Source organism: Enhydra lutris, unplaced genomic scaffold (assembly GCF_002288905.1).
Source record: "Enhydra lutris kenyoni isolate GAN:26980312 unplaced genomic scaffold, ASM228890v2 scaffoldscaffold69, whole genome shotgun sequence".
NCBI classification, from domain to species: domain Eukaryota; kingdom Metazoa; phylum Chordata; class Mammalia; order Carnivora; family Mustelidae; genus Enhydra; species Enhydra lutris.
Window position 1 is genome coordinate 5,549,563 of NW_019154153.1, and position 26,750 is coordinate 5,576,312.

Sequence of the window (26,750 nt, forward strand, 5' to 3'; positions counted from 1 at the left end):
GGAGGGCTGGTGGCAGGGGGCGGGGAGCTCCGGTGTCTGGTTTTGGGCGGGAATTGAAACCGCCGCTGCTGCCAACAAAAACTTGAAAGCTGCGAATTTTCAGCCTAGGAGGGGGCCATGGTGCGGCCTGTGAGGTGAGTAGTTCGTGACAGCGGCGGCGATGGGGAGAAAAAGCAGGAAGACGCTGTAGGCAACTTCGTCTACACACGATTGAGGGGAAAGGGCCAAATAGGACGGCGGGTAGCGACGGCGGGCTGGGATGGACGGTTTCTGGGAAGCTGTCCAGTGTCCACTGAGAGTCCCCCAATCCGTAGAAGTATCCTAGCATGCTAACTTTTTCCTTCTCTTTGCCTCCCTTCGCAGCTATTGCGGATTCTTTTACCCACCCATTCAAATAAGCCCTGGTTATGTTAGCGTTGGAACAGCGCTTTACATTTCACCTAGCTCCTGCTTGCGTGTTTTTTCATTTTTTCATCACTACAATTCTTTGATATAACTAACAGTTTAGATATCCCCGTTTTTATGGATTTAAACTCCTAGGCATAAAGGACAATTTAGCTGAGTCACAGCTAGTGAGTGGCAGGGTAACACTCAAACCTTAATCTTCTGGCTCTAGATCCTCTGTGCTTTCCATCATACTGTTTGAAACTATTCCCCTTCTTAACCACAGTGGAGTGCTATGGAGGCCTAGAGTCAGGCACTCATTCAGAGAGTTTACTGGTATACTGTACTGATTGTGGGAGGTTACATTCCAGTCAAGGGGTAAGGTTAGGAGACCACAAATCAATACCGCAAAGTGATGGAGAGTGAGCAGGAAAAACTTATTTTAAATAGTGTAGTTAGGATGCACCTCTCTGCAGAGATGATACATGATCTGAGACATGAATGATGAGAATGAGAGAGCCAGTGAAAATCTGGGACAGTCCAGGTAGCGGGGACAAGAGCCAAGGCCCTGAACTTGACTATGTTTAGGGACAGAAAGAAGGCCCCTAAAGCTGTAGCATTAGCAAGCAGTGGAGAGAATTGTAGATTAGGTCAGAGAAATAGGTAGGAGCCAGAGTAGGTAGGACCTTGTAGGCTCTAGAAAGGAGTTTAGATTTTATTCTATGTAGAATGGGAAGCCAATGGAGAGTTTTAAGTAGAACAAGGAAATCTAATTTTGGCTTTATAAAATTCACTGGCTCCTGGTGGAGAAAAATGGAAGATGGGGTGACCAGAATGGGGACAGGGAAACCATCATATCATTGGATAGTGGTTTGGAGTAGGGTATTACCAGTGGACATGGAATGGGGCAGATAAATTTGGGATATATTTTGGAGATATTGCTGACAGAACTTGTTGGTGAAGTGAATGTAGAGGTAAGGGGAAAAAAGAATCAAAGATGATTTCACAGTATTTTTGGCCTGAGCTACTTGAATGGATGATCCTTGTACTAATCAAGGTAGGGAAGACTAGGAAAGGGAACAGCTTTGAGTATGGGGGATCAGGAGTTCCGTTTTTGAGCTCACGAAATCTGAAATGGATTTAAACACCCAAATAGCAAAGACATAATCCTCTTGTCTGGAATATCAGTTGTCAAAGTACTGTCTACAGACCCCTAGGGTTCTCTGAAACCCTGTAAGGAGGTCCATGAGGTCAAAACTATTTTCATAGTAATCCCAAGACATCGCTCGCTTTATTCATCGTTCTGTCATTTGCACTGCAGTGGTGGCATAACTGCTGGAGCCTCAGCACAAATTAAGACAGTGGCACCAAACTCTACAAATATCTTTGTATTCATTACTGCTGCACATTCAGAGTACAAAAAAAAAAAAAAAGAGAGAGAGAGAAAATGCCAGTTTCACTTAAGACTGTGTTTGATGAAACAGTAAGAATTTTCATATTATAGCTCAACTGTTGACCGTATTTCTTTTATTAAGAGGTTTTATTATATTTTACTATTATTCAGTCTTCAGAGTTACTAAAGGGGTTTTCGTATTTTATTCAGCTTTCAAATTCTTTAACTTCAAAGAGTAGGAGAGTGACACAGTTACATATGTACAACATAAACTACTTCTACAGTGATTGTCTTCAGGGAAAGCACTTGTGAGATTGAGTTGGGAGCTGAACTGACCTCTTTTTTCATAGAACACAATTTTGTTTGAAGGAACTGGCCTACTAGGTTATTCACACTTGTATTTGGCAGAAGATAGACAAGAAAACCACAATGCTGTTTTATTTAGTGCCTAGGGGAAGGGGGAAGAAAGTGAGTTCATTTTTTTCCACTTTGAATATCACTTTCTTCTAATGGCTCTCTAAAGTAGTAGAAAGATTTGTTTCAGGTGGCAGGTACAAGTCACTCACCATTGTTTCATTGTCCAGTGCATAAAGAACATTATTTAGTATTGTGGGGAGATTTAAAAAAGGGAGACAATAGCTTTCAGTGTCAAGTTTATAATCTAATAAGGAGACAGAATGCACAGATAAAACTAACATACATGTAACAGGAACTTATAAGTGCCCCAGAGCAATTAAACAATATGTAAATTGTGTTAATGATATTGATTATTTTTACTTTGATGGTTATCTGAATACATATTTTCCTTATCAGAGATATCAAGTATAGTTGTAATTATTTCAGCTAATGCTAAGTTCCAACTGTAAAATCCAACTCGTGTTTCAAGTTTAAGTATTCTTAAGAGAGTCAAAACACATTTTCCTTTACTCAGTGGTCTTAAGGATTGGAGGTGGGAAATTGGCATTTGTGTAATTAAATTTCTCTCTTGGTCATAGGCATAAGAAACCAATCAATTACTCACAGTTTGAGAATTCTGACAGCGATGGTAAGTGGAGATTCATATTTTTGCTTTAAAAATTTGGAAATTTATTTTCTCAGAATTTATATAACCTAGAACTCTAACATTGAACATATTGTCCAGGCGTATATGAGTTAGGGCTGTAAAAATGATGTTCTAAGCATTTGGGATGATTATGCTGATAATTACACTGACAAGAATTATGTAGGTAAGTGATAAATGAACAAGGCCAGGTGAGATGGCTTTTTAGATCTAAACTATTCTAGGTTCATGTTTCTCATAGTGGGGTTTGTCTCCTCTTGTCCCTTTCCCTAAGAAGAAACACATTGTCTATTAAAACACAAATGTGTTACAGAATATAATGTGAAATCCCCATTAATGGTACAATAAATAAAATCTTATATACCACATATTCTTTATCTATTCATCAGTCAGTGGACATTCAGGCTCTTTCCATAATTTGGCTATTGTAAATAATGCTGTTACCAAGAACCATAAGATACCTGGGAATAAACCTAACCAAAGAGGTAAAGAATCTGTACTCGAAGAACTACAAAACACTCATGAAAGAAATTGAAAAAGACACAGAAAGATGGAAGAGCATTCCATGCTCATGGATCAGAAGAATAAACATTGTGAAAATGTGCATACTGCCTAGAGCAATCTATACTTTCAATGCCATCCTGATCAAAATTCTACCGGCATTTTTCAAATACCTGGAAAAACAATCCTAAAATTTGTATGGAACCAGAAGAGACCCTGAATTGCTAAGGAAATGTTGGAAAAGAAAAACAAAACTGGGGACATCGTGTTGCCTGATTTTAAGCTTTACTACAAACCTGTGATTACCAAGACAGCATGGTACTGGCACAAAAACAGACACATAGACCAGTGGGACAGAGTAGAGAGTCCAGATATGGACCTGTAATTCTATGGTCAAATAATCTTTGACAAAGCAGAAAAAAAAATCCAGTGGAAAAAAGATAGTCTCTTCAATAAATGGGGCTGGGAAAATTGGACAGCTACGTATGGAAGAATGAAACTCGACCATTCTCTTACAACCACACACAAAGATAAACTTGAAATGGATAAAAGACCTCAACGTGAGGCAGGAATCTTATCAAAATCCTAGAGGAGAACGTAGGCAATAACCTCTTCGACATCGGCCACAGCAACTTCTTTCGAGACATGTCTCCAAAGGCAAAGGAAACAAAAGTGAAAATGAACTTTTGGGACTTTAAGATTAAAAGCTTCTGTACAGCGAAGGAAACAGTCAACAAAACAAAGAGGCAACTGACGAAATGGGAGAAGATATTCGCAAATGACACTACAAAGGGTTGATATCCAAGATCTATAAAGAACTCCTCAAATTCAACACGCACAAAACAGATAATCATGTCAAAAAATGGTCAGAAGACATGAACAGACACTTCTCCAAAGAAGACATACAGATGGCTAACAGACACATGAAAAATGTTCATCATCACTAGCCATCAGGAAGATTCAAATCAAAACCACATTGAGATACCACCTTACACAGAATGACCAAAACTAACAAGACAGTAAACAACAAGTGTTGGAGAGGATGTGGAGAAAGGGGAACCCTCTTACACTGTTGGTGGGAATGGAAGTTGGTGCAACCACTTTGGAAAACAGTGTGGAGATTCCTTAAGAAATTAAAAATAGAGCTACCCTATGACCTTGGAATTGCACTACTGGGTATTTACCCCAAAGGTACAGATGTGGTGAAAAGAAGGGCCATCTGTATCCCAATATTCATAGCAGTATTTACCCCAAAGGTACAGATGTAGTGAAAAGAAGGGCCATCTGTACCCCAATGTTCATAGCAGCAATGGCCACAGTCATCAAACTGTGTAAAGAATCAAGATGCCCTTCAACAGACAAATGGATAAAGAAGATGTGGTCCATATATACTATGGAGTATAATGCCTCCATCAGAAAGGATGAATACCCAGCTTTTGCATGGACGGGACTGGAAGAGATTATGCTGAGTGAAATAAGTCAAGCAGAGAGAGTCAATTATCATATGGTTTCACTTACTTGAGGATCATAAGGAATAATATGGGAGGATATTGGGAGATGGAGAGGAGAAGTGAGTTGGGGGAAATTGGAGGGGGAGACAAACCATGAGAGACTGTGGACTCAGAGAAACAAACTGAGGGTTTTGGAGGGGAAGAGGTGGGGGATTGGGTGAGCCCGGTGGTGGGTATTAAGGAGGGCACGTATTGCATGGAGCACTGGGTGTGGTGCATAAACAATGAATTATGGAACACTGAAAATTAAAATTAAATTTCAAAAAATAATGCTGCTATAAACATCAGGCTGCATGTATCTCTTTGAATTAGTATTTTTTTGTAGTCTTTGGATAAATACCTACTAGTGCAATTGCTGGGTCATATATTTTTCAGCCATAAAGAAGAATGAAATCTTCCTAATATGCAACGACATGGATAAAGCTAAAATGTATGATGCTAAGTTAAATAAGTCAGAGAAAGACAAATACTGTATGATCTCACTCATATGTGGAATTTAAGAAACAAAACAGATGAAAATGTCAGGGGGCAGTGTGGAAGAGAGTCAAACCAAGAAATACACTATTAACTATAGAGAACAAACTGATGGTTACCAGAGTAGGGGTGGGTGGAGGATGGGGGAAATAGGTGATGGGGATTAAGGAGGGCACCACTTGTGATGAGTGCTGGGTGTTGGTTATAAGTGTTGAATTGCTAAATTCTAATAAATTAATATTACACTGTATGTTAACTAACAGGAGTGTAAATAAAAACTTGGAAGAAAAAAAAAAAAGACCTGGAAGAAAGGTTAGGAGTAAGCTATACCCTATATGTGATTTTGACATATTTTTTTGTCTCTGCTATTAAGAGAATTTTGGTCAGAAAGTGTGAGAAACATTCAGTTAGATTACATTATACTTCGAAGTAGGTTTTGTATTTCTCAGACCACCAGAGCTTTCTGTGAGTCAAATGTTTTAGTAATCCTGAGATTTGAAGGAACCTGTTTTTTTGCTTTGGGCTCGACTATAAGTGTGTCTAAGACTTGGAAGAAAATAGTAGAGACTCTAACTTGTAGCTTTTTATTACTGTCATCAATAGGTCAGTAGATTTTTATAAATTGCCAGTTGTGTTCTAGACATAGTGGAGGTGGGGGGCAAGCCACAAGTTATCATATTCCTACTCGGGGAAGCTTGAAAGAGACAACATGTATTAATACTAATGCTGCAATTAAGACTGCATGTGTCAGAGGCTATGCACATGTGTGTCACGCATGAGTGTAAAAGCTATAGCAACAATTTTATGTTGAATGTCACTGAAACTTTATCAGTTTTTGCTAGCCTGGTAATTTAAAAATAAATGCCACTAAAACAAAGTTGAAAGCATGAATGATAATAAAGGTAAATAATACGCCAACAATACTTTTTACGTTGTGGCAGTTAAACAATTTTCTTAATGTTTAAAACTTGAATGCACACTGTAATGAATTTCAACTGCTCAGAAAATGTTTTTATTTCTTACTTACGAAAAGCAATTTCATAGACGTTTATTTTTGACTCACACATAAATAGATGACTTTGTTTCTGCAACCGCACCTTTAAATAAGAAACCCAGAACAACACCGGAGGAGTTGAAACTAGAAACAAGGAAACCTAAGCTGAAGAATCTCCAGAAAGAAGATATCCCACTACAAGAGAAAACACCTAAAAAAAGGTGAGAGGTAAGACATAGAGTAAATATACATTAGCTGTGTTCATTTAAGAGAGAGAGAGATTCAAACTCTTGGTTTAAATTATTACTTGAGCAGAGTCGTAGGTATTATTTTATTTAGTGGGTGTAGGAGAACAGGGATGTAACATTCATCCCCTTCTGACTTTCTGCCTTAGAAATTCACAAACATGTAAGGAAATGCTCATTTAAGTATTAAGACAATCATAATTACAACATTTAGGAGTTACAGCTACTTTGGTAGGACTCTGTACCTGTCTCTAAAGTCCTCAAGTCTTATAAGGCTACTTTGTTAAAAATTACATTTGTAAGGATAATTTTATAAAAATTGAACAATGTATTTTTCTGTAGATAGAAGATATTTTCTCTTTATATTGTTGAGAGTTGCCCAGCGCTGAGAAGTTCCTATAGTTTGTAGATGAATTCTGGATTTCCATTAGTTAGTACCAAAAGAGAAGAGAGAATGACGGAAGCAAGTCCCGAGAAGCCCCAAACCTGTAGAATGGAGAAGAGATGGGCTGAGGGGGAGTATTAACAAATGGAAGGTAGGGCATGATATGGTTCACTGCTGCAAGTGTGAGAAAAGTTGATTAACAAAGAGAAATTTACTCCACGTTCTTTTTCTTCTTTCTTTTTTAAAATTCATTTTTGTTTTTGAGCTGCTTGTACTACATTTTTTTTTAAAGGTTTTATTTATTTATTTGTCAGAGAGAGAGAGAGAGAGCACAGGCAGACAGAAAGGCAGGCAGAGACAGAGAGAGAAGCAGGCTCCCCGCTGAACAAGGAGCCCGATGTGGGACTCAATCCTAGGACACTGGGATCATGACCTGAGCCGAAGGCAGCTGCTTAACCAACTGAGCCACCCAGGCGTCCTCTTGTACTACATTTTAAATACAGTGAAGAAAATAACCTACAAATGGACGAGAATATTTTCCAGTCATATAATTGATGGGGGATTTGTATTCAGAATATATATAGAACTTTTACAACTCTACAGTGAAAAGACTAATAACCCAATTTACAAAATGGGCAAAGGATTTGAGTAGACATTTTTCCAAAGAAGTTCTACAAATGGCTAATAAGCACATAAAAGATGCCTGACTTTCTTAGCCATTGGGGAAGAGCAAATCAAAACTGTGGTGAGGCAGTACTCGCACCCATTGGGATGGCCATAATCAAAAACACAGACAGAAACCACTGTTAAAGAGGATGTGGAGAAATTGGAACTCTCACACATTGTTGCTGGGAATGTAAAATGGTGCAGCCACATTGAAAAGCAGAGATAGCAGTTCCTCCAAATGTTAAATACAGAGTTATTTTATAACCCGGCCAAAGTATATACCCAGGAGGAATGAAAACATATACATACTCACACAAAAACTTGGACATGACGAAGGTTCACGGCATTATTCATGATAGCCAAAAAATGGAAGCAATCCAAATGTCTACCAGCTGGTGAATGGATAAATAAAATATGGTCTCTGCACCCAATGGAATACCATTCAGCAATAAAAATAAGTCCTGATATATGCTACAACATGGATGAACCTTGAAAACATGCGGAGCAAAAGAAGCCAGCCATGAAAGTCACATGTATGATTCCACTGATGTGAAATGTCTAGAATAGGTGAGTCCGTAGAAAGAGAAGGTAGATTAGTGGTTGCCAGATGCTGGGGAGGGCTAAGCAGGGAGTGACTGCTAATGGATGTAGGGTTTCTTTTTGGGGTGATGAAAATGCTCTGGAATTAGATAGCAGTGATGGTTTCTTAACTCTGAACGTACTAAAAACTGCTGAATTGTACACTTTAAAAGGGTAAGTTTTATACTATGTGAGTTATATCTCAATAAAACTTGTTTTTAAAAAAATAATAAATCCCTCAAGGTACATCTCAGTATTTCATCTTTTTTTTTTTTTAATATTTTATTTATTTATTTGACAGAGATCACAAGTAGGCAGAGAGGCAGGCAGAGAGAGAGGGGGAAGCAGGCTCCCTGCTGAGCAGAGAGCCCGAAGCGGGGCTCGATCCCAGGACCCTGAGATCATGACCTGAGCCGAAGGCAGAGGTTTTAACCCACTGAGCCACCCAGGCGCCCCTCAGTATTTCATCTTTTATGTAACTTTTTTTTTTTTTAATTTTTGAGTTCTTTTCTTACATATCATAGCACTTTGAACCACCTTGAATAGGAGATACAATAATCTGCATGTATAGGATAATTATTAGTATGTCTTATTTCCCTACCCTCCTCATTAATTGCAGACTCCTTGAGGGTACTTTTAGTATTCTATCTAGTGCGTGCCTCATACATAGTAAGTACTTGGTGACATAGTTGTTAAAACTGAGATTGGGAGAAACAGATGTTAAAAATCAGTTTAAGGGATGCCAGGGTGGCTCAGTGGGTTAAGCCTCTGCCTTCGGCTCAGGTCATGATCTCAGGGTCCTGGGATCGAGCCCCGCATTGGGCTTTCTGCTCAGTGGGGAGCCTGCTTCCCCCTCTTTTTCTGCCTGCTTCTCTGTCTACTTGTGATCTCTCTATCAAATAAATAAATAAAATCTTTAAGAAAAACCAGTTTAATATAAGAGCTATAATGCTCATCTAAAGGAAGTGTGAGTGAGGTCAAGGAAGATTTCTAAGTGGACTTTTGAGCCAAGTCTTTATTCTAGGTTGAGCAGGTGCTTGGAGTGGGTAGTTAGGACTGACATTACACAGAAAGGAAGCAGTACTTACAAGGGCGCTTGCTGCTCCTCTTTTCAGTCTCTTGTGCTAGATGTAATATGACATTACTACATATTAGCAGTGTTGTCAGTTATGATTATGATTACTGTTTAAAAACATTTTTGTGAGATTGGCAGCTCTTAAATAGTAATTCAGGAAAATCGCAGATTTTGCTGTTTGGTTGAGATTAATGTTTTTAAAAACTCATTTTTATTTGTGTGTCCACTTTAGGATGGCTTTAGATGACAAGCTCTACCAGCGAGACTTAGAAGTCGCACTAGCTTTATCAGTGAAGGAACTTCCAACAGTCACCACTGATGTAGAAGAGGCTCAAGATAAAAGTAACTTCATTTTCCATGTATTTATCTTTATAACCTTTTTGTTTCTGTCATCATTTCCCATTTCACAGAGGAAAGAATAAAATGTTAATGCCTGGGACAACAAATGGAGCAGTTTGTAGAGGGCCCAGTTAGATCCGGCTGTTTATTCTGATGTGTAAATCTCCGTGCACACACACATCTCTGCTTCACACTCACTGTCAGCTTGCGGTCATGGACTATGAGCTTGGGTGTTCAAGTTACATTTTTGTTTACAGTGGATGTTTAACCTCTTGATCAAATGAATTGGTCTATACAGTCCTAACAATCTGCCTGTTTTCTCTCAAAATTCAAATCAGTTAAACATGACCTGTTGGTGGTAATTTTTATTTTTTACAGCGGTTAAAGATACTAGTTTGGTTAGCAAGCTCAGTGGACATAAGAGATGTGTGACTTGTGGATCTCTTTGGGTTTTTCTCCTTGGATTTTTCTGGCAACTGTGCAGCAGATAGCAATACTGATATTCTGGAGAGGTAGAAATCATTATTCCTGGAAAAGATAGTCAAACTGTTAAAATGCTTTTTGGATGAAGTTGTTTGGCTTAACTTATGCTGGAGGATATTTTTAGTTCATTAGCTTATTTAGGGGTATAGATCAATATTGCCTCCAGTTTGGAAGTTATTGAGAATCTGTTGATTAGGAAGCCATTTAGTAATCAGGAAATTGAAGAAATGTAAAAATAGAATTATCTTATATCCAAAAATTGAGAAAATGAAATTCATCTCTCTTCTGTAAGAGAGAGTAGAATACATGGCAGGATTTCCTTGGAAGTACCACTTCTCATAGATGAATGCACTTTATAGCAATGGGATTTAATAGTACCAATTATCATGACTGAAAGTCCTCTTGAAATACTTTAGATCATTTTAAGGCTATTACAATGATTGAAGAGGTTCTGTTAGTAAGAACATGTATCTGCCTACGCGGAAATGATGGCTAATATTTATTGACTGTTTCCTATGTGCTAGGCACTACAGTAAAAAATTCCTACATGTGATTGGCGTTTAATCACCCACAATAAATCCAATTATTCCACACACTGTTTTTTTTTATCTCCATGCTATAGATGACGACATTAAGTCTTAGAGAGGATAAGCAACTTTCCCGTGGTTGTACAGCCAATGTAAGTGATAGAGCCTGAATTTAAACAGAAGTCTAAGTCTGTGTGATTTCAGAGCCCAAACTCCTAACCATATGCTAACCTTTCCAAGGTAAATCACTGTGTTCTGAGTTTGGATCATTTCTCTGTATCTGGGGACTTTTACATCAGAGCACCAATTTTCCTCTTTCTGCTCCTTGGCTGGTTAAGGTGCATCTGTATCTTTTTCCTTCTTCCTTGTCTTTAGGCACTGAAAAATGCGGCAGCAGCGGAATCAGAACAGTGACTAAGTCTCCCCATATCTCCAATTGCAGTGTGGCCAGTGATTATTTAGGTAAGTTTTGATATTAATAATAATATTTACTTTTTCTATCAACATTGCTATTTTTCTGACTTTTATTTAAACACTGCCACCGTAGCTAGAACCAAGATCTTTAAATTTGTCAAGGTTCCCTTCTCCTCTTCTCCTTTGTTGCTTCGTGTTTTAGTTTTCTTCCCTCTTACTACAAACCCATTTGCCTTTTCTTCCCTGGGGGAGGGCCTTGACGACCCCCGGATTCTAGCCGATAACTGTTGACCACGGAAGAAAGGGGCTCCAGTTTTTACCGTTTTTTGGGGGAAAGCCTCCTCAGTTGAGTCTCGCACGTATCCTTAAACTGGACTCTCTCGTCAGGAGACTGATGTACTGGGATTGACCCAGGTCGGACTCTGTGATCTCTCAGAAGCAGCGGAGGGACGGAGCAGGGCACGTAAAAACAATAGATGTGATAGAAGTCTGTCCTGCAGTTCTTTCAATATTATCTGTGACAAAAAGTTTCCCGTTGGTTTTTACACCTCTCCTGAAGATTTGGATAAGATTACTGAGGAAGAGGATTTGCACGGTGCTCAAGGGAAAAGAAAAGCAGCATCAAAAGCTGTGGTGCAACAGAGGAAGATTCTTTTGGAAGGCAGTGATGGCGACAGTGCTAATGACTCTGAACCGGACTCTGCAACTGGTGAGTTACATACTACCTCAAAATTAAGCCTATGGAAATTCAGTCAAAAGTTCTTAGAGACCATTAATATATGTGAGGCACTGTGCTAAATGTTTGATATGTGCAAACTTGAGAACAAACAGGACAGTCAAATTCAGCTCTGCCATTTGGGGAGAAAGCTTTATGTGGAGGTGACCTTTTAGTTGTGCCTTGAAAAATGAGTAGCATTTAGGCAAAATATCAGGGCAAAATAGCATTCCTGACTGACAGAAAGGCATAAACAGTGGCATAGATAAGCACCCATATAAGAAGTCAGTGAGCCTGCGGGAGAGACTGTTACAGAAGAGGCTAAAGGGGCAGGTGGGCACAGGATCATGGAGGGTCTCAGGCCCACTCTGAGACCTGTAGACTTTTTTCTGTAGGTAGTGGAAATTCATGACATTTTGGGGTTGAAGTGAGATGAAACCTGTATTTTATTGTGACAGGTCTCAGACTCATTCAGAAATTAGGGCAGATGAGAAGCATAGTAACCATGACAGGACATCATGGTATATTAATTGAAACTTAAAATGAATAAATCCATAAATTTTTGCCAAATCAGGTGATATAGTTTGACAGATTTTAACACGCTCTTGACAAATGATTTTGTTCATCCGCATTCTGAAATCTTTGAGTATCTGTTCTGTGCATCATATTCTGGACACTAGGAATATAGCAGTGAACAACAACAACAAAAACCAGAGCTCCCTTAAGGAGTTTAAATTCAAACGAGGGAACACAGACAATACTGAAATGTAGAATGTATCCAGTGTCATCATAGAAGAGCCCTGAAGAAGAGGAAGGTAGTGTAGAGCCGTTTTACATGACCCGGGTCATACCGAAGCAGGCGGTCTTGGGGTCCTACTTGGAGAAACACAGACATAAGTGGAACATCTGAAAGCAGGAGCCAGTGAAAAAAACACCCTGGAGAAACAGCAGAGGAGAGCACGGGCTGAATGCTTCCCAACTTAAGGTTACTGAATACGAAAAAGCCCCAAATGATAAAAATAACCCCTGTCAGTTTAAACGCTTTTTCAGGGTGATAATCATAGCACTTCTAGAATGTCGTTGCCGTTATCTGAGGCACGCTTGTCAGAACAATCCATAAACAAGTTTAAAGTTATGAATTGCAAGTCTACCTAGCATGCCAGTGAAATGAATTTGTCTTTAATAATGGTTCAGATTATTGAATTATTTACTAATGGTTCAAATGTTTGCTTTCTCTGTGGAAATGAAATCACTTGCTTTGTTGGCTGGGTTTATGTGGATTATGTTTCAGGCATGATAGGGACTTAGAAAGAGAAATATTGTGTTATTTGCATTTGAATTTCAGATAATCTCTCAAATCCTTTTATAAAAATAAGTTTTTATTGAAATTGTAATTTGGGTAGTGACTTTATAGTTGCTTGTATGCCTTTAAAAGTAGTTAAAAATCTCTAAAATAATACACAAATGACCAAAAAGCATATGAAAAGATGCCCAATATCGGTATCATTAGGGAAATACAAATCAAAATCACAGTGAGCTGTCATCTCACACCCATCAGAATGTCAAAAGCCAGAAAATAACAAGTGTTGGTGAAGATGTGGAGAAATCAGGACCCTCGTGCACTGGTAGTGGGATTTTCGCTGGGAAAAACAGGATGGCAGTTCCTCAAGAAATTAAAAATATAAGTTATCATATGGTCTAGCAATCCCACTTCTGGGTATGTATCCCAAAAGAATTGAAAGCAGGGTCTCAGATTTTAGCATACCCGTATTTATAGCAACATTCTTCATGATAGCTAAGAGATGAAAGCAACCCAAATGTTTATCAGCGGATTAATGGATAAACACCATGTGGTCTCACAGTGGGGTATTCAGCCTTGAAAAGGAAGGAAATCCTGTCATGTGCTACAATTTGGATGGACCTTAAGGACTTTATGCTAAGTGAAATAAGCCAGTCACAGAAGACAAATACTGTGTCCACTTAGAAGAGGTATCTAAAACAGTCAGATTCATAGAAACAAAATAGAATGGTGGTTAGCAGAGATGGGGGAGAGGCAGGAATGGGAGTTGTTTAATGGGTACAGTTTCAGTTTTGCAAAATGAAAAAGTTCCAGAGATCTGTTGCACAACAATGTGAATATATTCAACATTACTGAACTCTACACGTTAAGAGGATTAAGATGGTAAATTTTATATTAATATGGTTTTTTTTAACCACAATTAGAAAATTTTTTAAAAGAAGATAATAATCATTTTTAAGAAGTAACTAGCTTGGTTTTAGGTTGTTTTTCTTGTTTAGTTTTGCGTAAGCAAATATTTTTGAGATGAAATATGAGCCATAGTTCTGTGAGAGGAATAGATTTAATTTCAAGTTCTGTATAGTCAAATGGTGATTTAGGATATAGAAAACTCCAAAAATAGGAAAGAAAACATTTACTGAAATGCGTGCTTCTGGGGTTATGCTGGATATGAGGACTGCAAGAAATATTTCTAACTGAAAATTATTCTCCCTTCCTTTGGACGGATTCAAGACCTGTTAGCTGTTGGGAGGGAAATGTGGTTGTCATATGGTGATCTTATTGTGAAATCTGATTATTAGGGCCATTATCATTATAACTAGGACAGTAGTCACAACAGGAAGCTATTGTGATAACTGATTTGTCAATAAATGGGATGTCCAAATCTTTAGATATGAGACTGGTTAGGACAATGGGAGAAAATAATGCTAAGTGTTTATATAGTAGTATACATTCTTAGATTCTAAGAATTATCCCTTATCTAGCATAATCTGTGGACTAAAATGACTGCTACTTGTCCAGCTCTTTGAGAGCTGGTTTGTCCCCACCCCACCCACCCCCGCCGGTTACATTATTTTGGTTTCCACCAAACTAACAGTACGGCTGTTCTCCCTATAAAATGCCCTGTGGTCCACCCTGAGAAAGAGTCCTTCTCTTGGAGGTTGCTGGCTCATTAGCTGTGGTGATAACTGCCTGCCGGCCTGTGCCATGGTTATACAAACTAAACTTTAGACAGAATTTTCTCCTTGTCTCTCTAACTTTTTCTGTTCCCTACCTGAGGATGCAAAAGCCTTATCCTATCATCTGGCTATGTAAGCTTCCTTAAGCTATCCCAGCCAAGCCTGCTTTACCTTTAAAATTGAAGGATAAACCTGTTCCTCTTCATGTTTAGTGTACTTTGGGGAGCAGTACAATCAATTTATTTTCTTTCACCCTAAGCCAGTGGTGACTGACAACTCTCCAGTCCCCTCAGAGGTGACTGCTTAGTGCACTTGAGTGTGTAACTGTTTCAGACAACCTCAAGTTATTTTTGAGCGGGAGCCTTTTCTTGAGGGGACATGTCAGAACTTCCCCCTGCACTGACTCACCCTAGATGAGAAGAGAAGGATCATTGTGACCTTCCGTAGAGAAAGAAAAATGAAAATTGGAGAGAACATAAGACTTCTCTTAAGGGCATCTGAAGATTCACAGAATCCATAACCCCACTGTTTGGGCCTGTCAGATTTGCCAATATGGAATTTTAATGACTTGGGATTCTGGGAGCTCTGTCTTCCCACCACCAAATTATTTAAACTACTTTCTTTGTTGCCTGACGATGATCAGTTGGACCCCATCTTTAGAAAAGTTTGATGGAGTTTAGCCAGCTCCTACCATTTATCCTCTCGAGCCAAGAAAAGAATACATGCACTACAATACTGTTGGATATATAGGACGTTTTGTCCTCCTAGAGTCTGTATTTTGAAATTTTGGAGAAACTCCACTACTTGCCCTCCCCACCTAGATCCTTTCGGAACTCCAGAAATAATTATTTGATTTTACAAAGTACTATTTCTAGCAGCCTCCATGTGGTCTGCTGGTATTATACGGCTACTTCTATGTAACCCAGTAATCATTATGCGAGTATGTGGGTTGATTACTCTCATACCTGTTTTGGGTTTAAGTTTTTATTTGTGTGGAAAGACAGAATAAGGAAATCGCAATTTGAAGATCATAAAGATGTTAATTTAGGCAAAGACCATCAATGGAGGGCTGATGAGGACCTTCACAATGAGAGTTTGGGCAGCTGAGCCAACTAAGAGTAGGACAGATGTTATGTGCTTTGTGAACTGATACAATACGGAGTACAGAGCATCACTCATGAAGTGATCACTTAGGAAAAAAAAATAAGGTGAGCCTCATTCTAATTGAGCCTTGAGAAAATTCCTACTCACAGAGTAAGCTAAATGATACCATGAGGAAGAAAACAGACAAATCTGGAATGTTGGAAGTTCTAGAACATCTGACCTGGTTACTTCAACAACTCAGAGGCATTGGGGTGAAAAGGGAAGGGATACTGCTCTTTTTAAAAGTGATTAATATTGACTGTGTAGAAGACGATACCAAGAAATTATTGTTGATACTCTAAGATATGATAATGACATTGTTGTGTTAAAAAAAAAAAGCCCATTTTTCAGAGACATACTCAGAAGTATCTAGAAGTGTAATGACCTGATGTCTCGGATTTATTTTGACATACTCCGAGCAGGGAGGGGAAGAGAAGACAAGAGAGAGATGAATCAAATGTAGGAAAGTATTGATGAATATTGAGTCTGAGCAGTAGTTTATTATTGTCTATTGCTGTATATGCTGGGAATGTTTATGTGAGTTATTTTTTATATAAAATATTATTTCCTACAGATAGGTAAGTATTATATACAGTGAGCATAACAGTGGTTATCTCTGAGTGGCAAGGTTAGGAGTAGATTTTCTTTTGCCTTGATATTTCTTTTTTTTTTTTTTTTTTTAAGATTTATTTATTTGACCAGGAGAGACTTAGCTAGAGACAGAACACAAGCAGGGGGAGTGGGAGAGGGAGAAGCAGACCAGCAAGCAGGGAGCCCAAGGCGGAACTCGATCCCAGGACCCCAGGATGGTGACCTAAGCCAAAGACAGACACTTAACGACTGAGCCACCCAGCCACCCAGGCACCCCTTGCCTTGATATTTCTTTGGTGTGCTCTATATTTCCTGCAATAAGTATGTACTATTTTATAATATAGAAAATGTAAGGAAGTTTTTATAAATACAGTACTACTACTTATTTACACTTAGTATTCAGAATTTATTATTTATAAGACATGATGTTCTGACTCCCCTCCCCTGGCCTTCCCCAGAACAGAAGAATCATTGCTTAACTATCAGATACTCTTTTTTCTTTTTAATTTAATTTTATTTAAATTCAATTAATTAACATATCCCATATTATTAGTTTCAGTGCTCATTACATCATGTGCCCTCTTTAATGTCCATCACCCAGATACCCCATCCCTTCAATCCCCTTCCCCTCCAGCAAACCTCAGTTTTTTCTTAGAGTTAAGAGTCTCTCGTGGTTTTTCTCCCTCTCTGATTTTGTCTTATTTTATTTTTCCCTCCCTTCCCCTAAGATCCTCTGTTTTGTTTCATAAGTTCCACATATGAGTAAGATTGATAATTGTCTTTCTCTGATGGACTTATTTGGCTTAGCAAATACCCTCTAGTTCCATCCACATCATTGCAAATGGCAAGATTTCATTTTTTGATGGCTGAGTAATTCCTCTGTCGATGGACATCTGGGCTTTTTCTGTAGTTTGGCTGTTGTGGACATTGGTGCCATAAACATTGAGATGCAGGTGCTCCTTCAGATCACTATGTTTGTATCCTTTGAATAAACACCTAATAGTGCAATGCTGGGTCATGGGGTAGCTCTGTTTTTAGCTTCTAGAAGAACTAAAGTGGCTCACCAGCTTGCATTCCCACCAGCAGTGTAAGAGGGTTCCCCTTTCTCTGCGCCCTTGCTAACACTTGTTGTTTCCTGACTTGTTAATTTTAGCCATTCTGACTGGCATGAGGTGGTATCTCATTGTGGTTTTGATTTGTATTTCCTTGATGATGAGTGATGGTAAGCATTTTTTCATGTGTCTATTAACCATATGTATGTCTTCTTTGGAGAAATGTCTGTTCATGTCTTCTGCCCATTTCTTGACATGATTTTTTGTTTTTTGAGTGTCGAGTTTAATAAAGTTCTTTATAGATCTTGGATACTAGCCTTTTATCTGATAAGATATTTGCAAATATCTTCTCCCATTCTGTAGGTTGTCTTTTGGTTTTGTCGACTGTTTCCTTTGTTGTGCAGAAGCTTTTTATCTTGATGAAGCCCCAAGAGTTCATTTTTGTTTTTGTTCCTCTTGCCTTAGGAGACATGTCTAGCAAGAAGTTACTGCAGCCAAGGTCACAGAGGTTGCTGCCTGTCTTTTCTTCTAGGATTTTGATGGATTCCTGTCTCACATTTAGGTCTTTCATCCATTTTGAGTTTATTTTTGTATGTGATGTAAGAAAATGGTCCAGTTTCATTCCTCTGCATGTGGTTGTCCAATGTTCCCACCACTATTTGTTCAAGAGACTGTCTTTTTTCCATTGGATATTCTTTCCTGCTTTGTTGAAGATTAGTTGACCATAGAATTGAGGGTCCATTTCTGGGCTCTCTATTCTGTTCCACTGATCTATGTATCTGTTTTTGTGCCAGTACCGCACTGTCTTGATGATTACAGCTTTGTAATAGAGCTTTATTAGCTCTTTATTAGCTCTGAGTCTGGAATTGTGATGCCACCAACTTTGGTTTTCTTTTTCAACATTCCTTTGGCTCTTCGAGGTCTTTACTGGTTCCATACAAATTTTAGGATTATTTGTTCCAGCTCTGTGAAAAATGTTGATTTCTAGAGCAGCTGTAGCTAGTTAACCTATCACCTCTCTGGCTTGTATCATCCCATACAATACAGAGAAGAGCTTGTGGGAAATGAGAGGTTTGTCCCAAATGAAATCTTACATAGGATTATCAGTTAAGATGTTGTGGTACATTTAGTCTCTTCTCGATTCCCACTGGGTTTTTATTCTAGAATGTTGATTTAAAATGTGATTTTAAAAAGTATACTGTTATTATTACCATCAAGGTCCTTGTTTTGAAGGAGTTGCTAATATAATATCATGCCCTACCATTCTTCTTAAGTTACCAAATTAAATTGGAAAAATTGAAAGTAAAGATAACTGATGGAAAATTATAATGATAATAATAAGAACAAACAGTTCTGTTTTCCTTGTTGTTTGCCAAATGTTATTCTAAACGCTCTACCTTTATTAACTCATTTAATCTGCACAACAGCCCTCTGATGTAGGCTTTATGATGGTCCTCATTTTATACATAGGAAACCTAAGCACAGTGAAGTGAGAAGACTATCTGAGGCCCTCTGTAAGCAGAGGGGCCAGGATTCCAACCCAGGCAACCATGCTCTCAGTCCTGCCATGCACAGCAGAGTGCGAGCTGCCCAAGAATTTAGTGCAAAGGCAGTAAAGTCAAGGCAATAGAAACCTCACTTTGTTTTAAAATTGAAGTGAATTGACATACGGTGTTACATTAGTTTCAGGTACACATGGAAGCCTCACTTTTTAGAACAAAGATCGGTGTGTAATCCTCTGTTTTAGGTGAAGAGTCTGAGGACGACTCTGATTTTAGTGAGAGTGAAGACAATGACGAAGATTTCACCATGGGAAAAAATAAAGCGAAAGAAATTAAAAAGAAAGAAGTGAAGGTAAAATCCCCAGTTGAGAAAAAGGAGAAGAAGCCTAAATCCAGATGTGATACTTTGGGTAAGCTTAGTGCAAAATACTTAATTTTATAAAGGAAATATGTTCGGTTTATTTAATGTGTTTTTCTTCTCTCTGCCTTTTTTTTTTAACTTTTTGCCAGTGTTCACTTCTAACTAAGGTACATAGGAGGAAGGGGGGCGGGGAAGGGAGAAAAGCAGACGAGAGTTCTAAGCCCCACTACCTATGGAGCTCTTAACTAGAATTCCCCTCCTGTGGCACTGATGACCACCCTAGACAGCTAGGGTTACCTGCATTTTATGGTGAGAAAACTGAGGCTCACGTTCAATAACTTGTTGAAATTCTTACGAATAATTATTCGAGGAGCTGGAATTTGCACCCAGTTTTATCCATTTAGAGCCCAAGCTCTAGCCACTGGACCATGAATTGTCTGGACCAGACAATGAACAGGGAAGTTTGCATGATTCTCATTTCTTGCTTTCATGCTTACCTTAGTCTTTGATTTGAGAACCCTTTTGCCACATGTTTAGGGCTTCTTTGGTTTTTCAAAACAAATTACGTTAGAAACCATTTTTATAATAAAACTTGGAATTTATGACAACTTGAGCACGGAATACCTGTTTCTTATGTAAAAGAAGACAGGATATTCTTGAATTCATAATATATGATAGATTATTGTAAAATATAACCTACATTAACCTGATTTTTCTTTCCTTATTGATATATATTTTTATGTCTTAGTTCTTTGAAACTAAAATTTCCATTATTTGGACTCCCCCTATTAGTCGTGGGAGCTGCTTTCACTAAAATAGCATGGTGCTGAGTACTTACTAAGAAATGACAACTAAATACTGATTGAGGCATATTCCTCCCTCCACTATATTTTGAATTAATGAGGTTCTAATTAGTGTCTTTTTATTTTTTTTAAAGATTTTATTTATTTAAGAGAGAGAGAGAGAGCACGAGCTGGGGGCCAGAGGGGCAGAGGGAGAGGGAGAAGCAGACTCCCTGCTGAGCAGAGAGCCAGATGTGGGGCTGGATCCCAGGACCCTGAGATCATGACCTGAGCCAAAGGCAGACGCTTAACCGACTGAGCCACCCAGGCATCCCAGTTAGTGTCCTTTTAAATTGACAAAGTCATCTGGTTTTGAGAAAGTAGATTTTAGGCACAGAGGGTTTTAGAGAGAAAGTAGTGTATTAGTTTCTGAGTGCTGCCATGAAAAATTACCACAAACATAGTGGCTTAAAACCACAAATTTATTAACTTATAATTCTGTAGGCCACAAGTTCAGAGTGGTTCTCACTGCACTAAAATCAAGCTATAGGCAGGACTGTGTTCCTTTTTGGAGACTCTGGGGGAAATTTTCCTTTTTCTGCCTTTTGGAGCATCTAGAGGCCACCTGCATTCTTTGACTGATGGTCCACTTTCACCTTCAAACCAGCAAAGGCAGGGACTTTCTCACATCACATCACTGATTCTCTCTGTCTTTCTCCTGCTTTTCACTTTCACTTACAAGGACGTTGTGCGTACTTTGGGCCATCCAGATAATTCAAGACAAACCCCCCATCTCAAGATCCTTAACTCAGTGCCATCTGCTAAGCCCCTTTGCTGTGCCCTGGCATTTGCAATATGGACGTCTTTGGGGCCATTCTTCTGCCAGCCACAAACAGATATGAAAAAGTCATTAACAACATGAACATATTTTATATTTCCTTTGGACATTTGTTTATACTTCCTCACTAAGACACACAAATAAAATGTCAGTTTCCACATTGGAATTTACCATTTCAAGTCTTCTATACACCTTAAAGCATGTTGCTTCACAAGGAAGTTTAATATGTAATATTAGAAGTAAAATTTACCTGCTAAATAATGGGATTAGGAATCAGCAAAGAAGGATTATATTTCTAGCCCCATTAATAAGGTATTGAGTAACTTTTGAGAGTCTTTATTCAGGCACATGCTACAGTTTTTCCCTTGATAGAGAAAATCTCTAGAGCTGTGCTGTCCAATATGATAGTCACTGGCCACATGCAGCTATATTAGATTTAATTAAAGTTAAATAAACTTTGAAAGTCACTTCCATGGATTTGCTAACCACATTTATTTCAAGTGCTTAATAACAACATGTGGCTAGTGGTTATCACATGGACAGCACAGAATTTCCATCGTAGCAGAAAAACTTCTGTTGGATAGTGTTCATCTAGGGACTAGATGTTAACATTAAGAAGAGTATATAATGAAAATTTACGTATTCATATGCATTTAGGTATCCCTTAAATCATGTCATAGTAAGCATTATCTAAAAGTGAGTTTATATTTCACCTCTCCTCCTCCCTTCATTTCCAGCACATCCCTCCAAAAAAAAAACCAAAACCTAGTCCCATTCTTGTGCTTATTCTCTGGGTAAATGACACCATCAGGCAGTGTGCCCATGACAGGAACTTGCAAGTCATGATTATTTCTTTGTCTCCATCACCACCTGCCCCCATCTAATTCTTAGAAGATCTCCAATCTGTTGTTCTTTCCTCCATTCACCCCTGGTTCAGGCCCTCATCACCCCTACCCTAGAGTACCTTAAGAGCCTTCTAAGTGGTCTGCTTGTCTTACCCTACCATCAGAGAGATGTATTCAGAACACAGGTTTTCCTGAGAAAAATCAGTACCTGATTGTGACTAACCAGACTCCTTCCGTGGTATGCAAAACTCTGCGTCAGTGATGTGCACCCTGTCCGTCTCTCACCTTCCTATCCTTGACCTTCCTGCTCTTATCTAGCCATCCTGAGCCGGCAGCTCTCCTAGAACCGGCTGCATTCTCCAGCTTTGCATGCTCTTCTCCCTCTGCCTAGAAAACTTTCCTCTCTTTACTTTGCAGCCTTGATCTGGCTCAAACTATCCTCAGACAACCTCCCTGTGACCTGTTAAACCTATACACATACATACATAGATCGTAGGTTCCCTCCTACTGTGCATACCTCTAGAGTTGTCTTCTGTCTCATCACACTGCGCAATACACATCTCATTGCTTTTTTTCCCCTTCTTACTAGAGTCTAGTGACTGCACTCTATTAGAGTCTAAGTTCCTTGGGAACAAGATCCCTGAGCTATACTCTTTGTAACCCTAGAGCCTAATGTATCGTCTCATTGACACGTACTGATGAGACACTGGTATGTCCTGGCTGCACATATAGACTTGGGAGGTGGACCTTGTTCCTAATCCTGGCTCAGGTACTTAATCAGCTACCAGACTACAGGCAGATTGCTTGGGCTCTCCCCCTTATCTGATAGAGGGGATAGGAATATCTGTATCAGAATTGCTCAGAGAGTTAAAAGTAATGTATGTGGTGTGGGTACCATACTGCCTCGCCTACAAATGCTCATAAGAGATGACTATTCTCAGGCTCTCGGTGAATGTAAGCGTTTTCCAAATTTATGATATTGCCTTTTTAATTTTTATAAGTTTATGTAACTTAATAATTTTTATATCTACATGCTAGATTTAATCTTCCTCTGTGCAAAACTTTTATATGTTTATATTTTTTAAATTTTATTTTATTTAAATTCAGTTAATTAACACAGAGTCCATTATTGGTTTTGAAGTTAGAGTTCAGTGATTCCTCGGTTGTGTATAACACCCAGTGCTCATTACTTTCTCTCTCTCGTTCCATATATATGTGTATATGTATATATTTTATTTATTTATTTATTTTTTTTTTAAAGAAGTGACTTCAAGAGACTCTGCTCCAGCTGCTGTGAAATCAGAATCTCAGCCTTCACCAAAAAAGGTTTCTCTTCCTTCAGAGGCCACTAGGAAACCATTACAAATACGCAGCCCTTCAGCTGAAAGCAGAAAACCTAAGTGGGTCCCACCAGGTATGGCATATTTCTTGATCAAGGGCAGGGGCTTGGAAAATTATCACTGGCTGATTTTTTCCTCTAGTTTTAAGTGTCACACCATATTGTTACATACTTTTCAAAACCAAGGTTTTTAATTACTGCATTTATTCATCATATGTCATTCCCTTATACTGAGCATTGAGATTATTTATTATTTTCTCAGCATCATAAATAAGGTAATAAGCACAAACATCCTTATTTTTAGAAATCTGTGGGCACATCCTTGATTATTTTCTTAGGACAAATTCCTAGTGGTGGATTTACAGTGTCAAAGATTGTTAACATTTAACATTCCTGATATTTATTTTTGGTAACAAATCTTTTTGCTCAAGACCCGCTGGTCACAGTCTGACTGAAGCCTCAGGACCTGTACATGGTCTTCCAGCATTTAACAAATGCCCTTGCAGACTTGACTTCTCTTTGGTTTATTTGTTTTGGTTTTTTTGTTTGTTTGTTTGGTTGGTTTTTTTTTGCTCTATAACCAAGTCTCACTGATTCTTCAAGAATTCTTTGACCTTCATTTATCTTGGCATTACCAAAAACCTAGTCCAGGCCCTGTCCAGTTTATGCCCAAACTACCTGTGGCTTCCTAAGTAGTCCTATATCCACTTTCTCTCCCCCAACCACATGCACCCTCTAGTCCAGGGAAACAGATACCATTTTTCTTCCTTAAACACTGTGTGTGTCGTCTTCTGTCAGAGCCTGTCTGTGTCCATTTTCTGGTCTTTTATCTATCCTCATTTTTCCCCTCTCCTTCTCTAAGACACTCCAAATCTACTCATATCTTTTCACTTACATTTCTTGATTGGTCCACAGTCATCACCCCCTGATGACTAGGTATTAATAGACAGATTTCAGTCTGAGTCAGTATTTTTGTATTGCTCCCTCATGTTTATAGCAGCGTTATCAACAATAGCCAAATTACAGAAAGAGCCCAGATACCCATTAACTGATGAATGGATAAAGAAGATGTAGTATATATATGAAATGGAATATTACTCAACCATCCAAAAGAATGAAATCTTGCCATTTAGATGGAACTAGAGGGTATTATGCTAGGCAAAATAAATCAGTAAAAGACAAATACCATATGATCTCACTCATATGTGGAATTTAAGAAACAAAACAGAAGAACACAGGGGAAGGGGAAAAAAAAGAGAGGAAGGAAACATTAGAGACTCTTTCTAAATTTATTTTATTTATTTTTTCTTTTCTTTTTTTTTATTGTGTTATGTTAGTCATCATTAGTCATCATTAGCTTTTGATATAGTGTCCCATGATTCATTGTTTGTGAATAACACCCAGTGCTCCATGCCATCCATGCCCTCCTTAGTACCCATCACTGAACTCACCCATCCTCCCACCCCTCTTCCTTTCCTTTTTCCCAAAGTCCATAGTCTCTCATGGTTCTTCTCCCCCTCTGATTTCTCCCATAAGAGACTCTAAACTATAGAGAACAAACTGCAGGTTGCTGGAGGGGAGACGGGGGTCGGGGAGGGGTAATGGGTGATGGGCACTAAGGAGGGCACTTATTGTGAGCAGCACTGGGTGTTATATGTAAGTGATGAATCCCTCAATTCTACTCCTGAGACTAGTATTACATTATATGTTATTAGAATTTAAATAAAAACTTGAAATATTAAATAAAAAGCGTTACTAAAAAAAAGATTGCAGTCTGAGACTGCATGGTTACTTAATGTCTCTTAATTACTACCTTTCATCTTGTGAAATAGAAGGCACATATTGACTCAACAGTTGCACACACTACTCAGTGCTCACCATGATAAGCATAGTCCCCACCTGTCCCCATGCAACGGTGTTACACTGTTATTGACTATATTCCCTATGCTGGACTTTTCATCTCCATGATTTATTTATTTCATAACTGGAAGTTTGTGTCTCTGAACCCTTTATCCCCCTAATCTATTTCACCATCTACTCCCACCCCCACTCAGAGAAGGACAAATGCTGTATCATGTCACTTAAATGAACTAGTATAAATAAATAAAAAGAATATCCGTCATGTTTACAATAGTATTTGAAAAAATAGATTCAAGGAGTATTTGTAAGAATTGCAGCATTTTCAAAAATGCATTGGATTTTTCTGCTACTTTAGAAATTATAACTTCATGCATTTCTTCGTGTCTTTATAACCAGTATTAGTTGCTTCCAACTTACCTGTTTCAGCTTTTGTACATAAAGTTTTGGTGTTATTATCTTGCTTTCTGAGCATGTTTGAAAATAGGCAGTGCTGTATTCTTTCTGCCCTTTAATAGTGTTGATTCTTTTGATATTGTTTATAACTTGATAGAACTTGTATACCACAGTATTCCATACCTACTTTTTTTTTATTTTTTGCATCTTCTGTTTTATAAGTTGATCATTGTTAAGAGATTGCAAACATACTGAGCATCAGGTGATATGTTTTCTTTTAGCGACTTCTGGAAGCAGCAACAGCAACAGGAGCCCACTGGCAGGGGTGTCTGTTAAGTCTCCAAATCAGAGTCTCCGCCTTGGCTTGTCCAGATTAGCACGAGTTAAACCTTTGCATCCAAACGCCGCTCATAGCTGAGTGTGGCAGTAAACAAATGTTTGATTAAGAGAATCATAGTTTTACAATGTGTTTCTATTTGAATTGTGTTTCTATTTAAGGAAGGTGTGTCATAATATAAAGGAATCTTTTAATGTCATGTGAATTGCCTCTGCCTATTTTGTGAAGATGTTCTCTGAAGCTGTTCAAGACTTCAAGAAGAAAATTGTTTATAAGAATTATCTTGTGGTGTCATTTCCTCCTGAAGAATGTATTCTCTTTTTCCTGTGTTTATAATAAGGCATTGTCATTAAGTGATTGTCCCTTCGACAAGGAGGAAGTCTATGTTGCATACTGCTCTTTTCTAGTAAAATGATGTTGCTTTCTAGCTTTGTCTAATTTATGGCACCTTAAGTTTCACTGTTGAGAATTTATCTGGCGAAAGGAAACATTCCCATTTTTCCCAGGAGACATTTCTGAAATCTTAAGTTACCTGATCAGTTTTACTGCAAAGATGTTTCATATTTTAGCCAATATTTTTATAGTAAGAATTCAGAATTATTTTACACATTAAATTGGTTGCTGTAATGTGGCATATGTCTCCTACTAAGAAGTAGATGTTTATTGTATAGCCAACAGAATTACATGAGATTTTATGAAGCTCTCATTGTCAAAACCTGTAATAAAAGTGGAAGAGTCTCGGTGTGCTCTTTTCCTTGATACCGTTACATCCGTCTATCTCTGATTGTCTACATTTCATGATTAAATGAATGTTTTGCGCAAAAAAAAAAAAAAAGTTAAGTCTTTTTGTTGTAACTATAAGGTGGGGGGGCTGTTTCTTAGAATCATCACTTCATGTTAAGCCAGTGCTATAGAGGGTGGCCAAGTAATTAGTCATCCCTATTATGACACATCTATATGACAGATGATACAGCTCTTCAGGAAGC

General features: G+C 38.4%; 1 protein-coding gene across 3 annotated transcripts; it reads left to right on the plus strand.

The window, feature by feature from the left end:
- LOC111159775 (RAD51 associated protein 1) lies at positions 1 to 26,559 on the plus strand. Of its 3 annotated transcripts, XM_022522376.1 has the most exons (10): positions 45 to 134; positions 2,773 to 2,822; positions 6,397 to 6,538; positions 8,812 to 8,865; positions 9,500 to 9,609; positions 10,992 to 11,078; positions 11,590 to 11,739; positions 19,255 to 19,419; positions 23,100 to 23,249; positions 25,709 to 26,559. In XM_022522376.1, the coding sequence occupies exons 1-10, from the start codon at positions 118 to 120 to the stop codon at positions 25,843 to 25,845; spliced, it is 1,062 nt and encodes a 353-aa protein (XP_022378084.1). In that variant the 5' UTR covers positions 45 to 117; the 3' UTR covers positions 25,846 to 26,559. The 3 variants fall into 3 exon arrangements, with proteins under 3 accessions (XP_022378083.1, XP_022378084.1, XP_022378085.1); XM_022522375.1 differs by lacking the exon at positions 8,812 to 8,865 and having other exon boundaries at positions 1 to 134; positions 23,097 to 23,249; XM_022522377.1 differs by lacking the exon at positions 8,812 to 8,865.
- Positions 26,560 to 26,750: the final 191 nt, after the last annotated feature.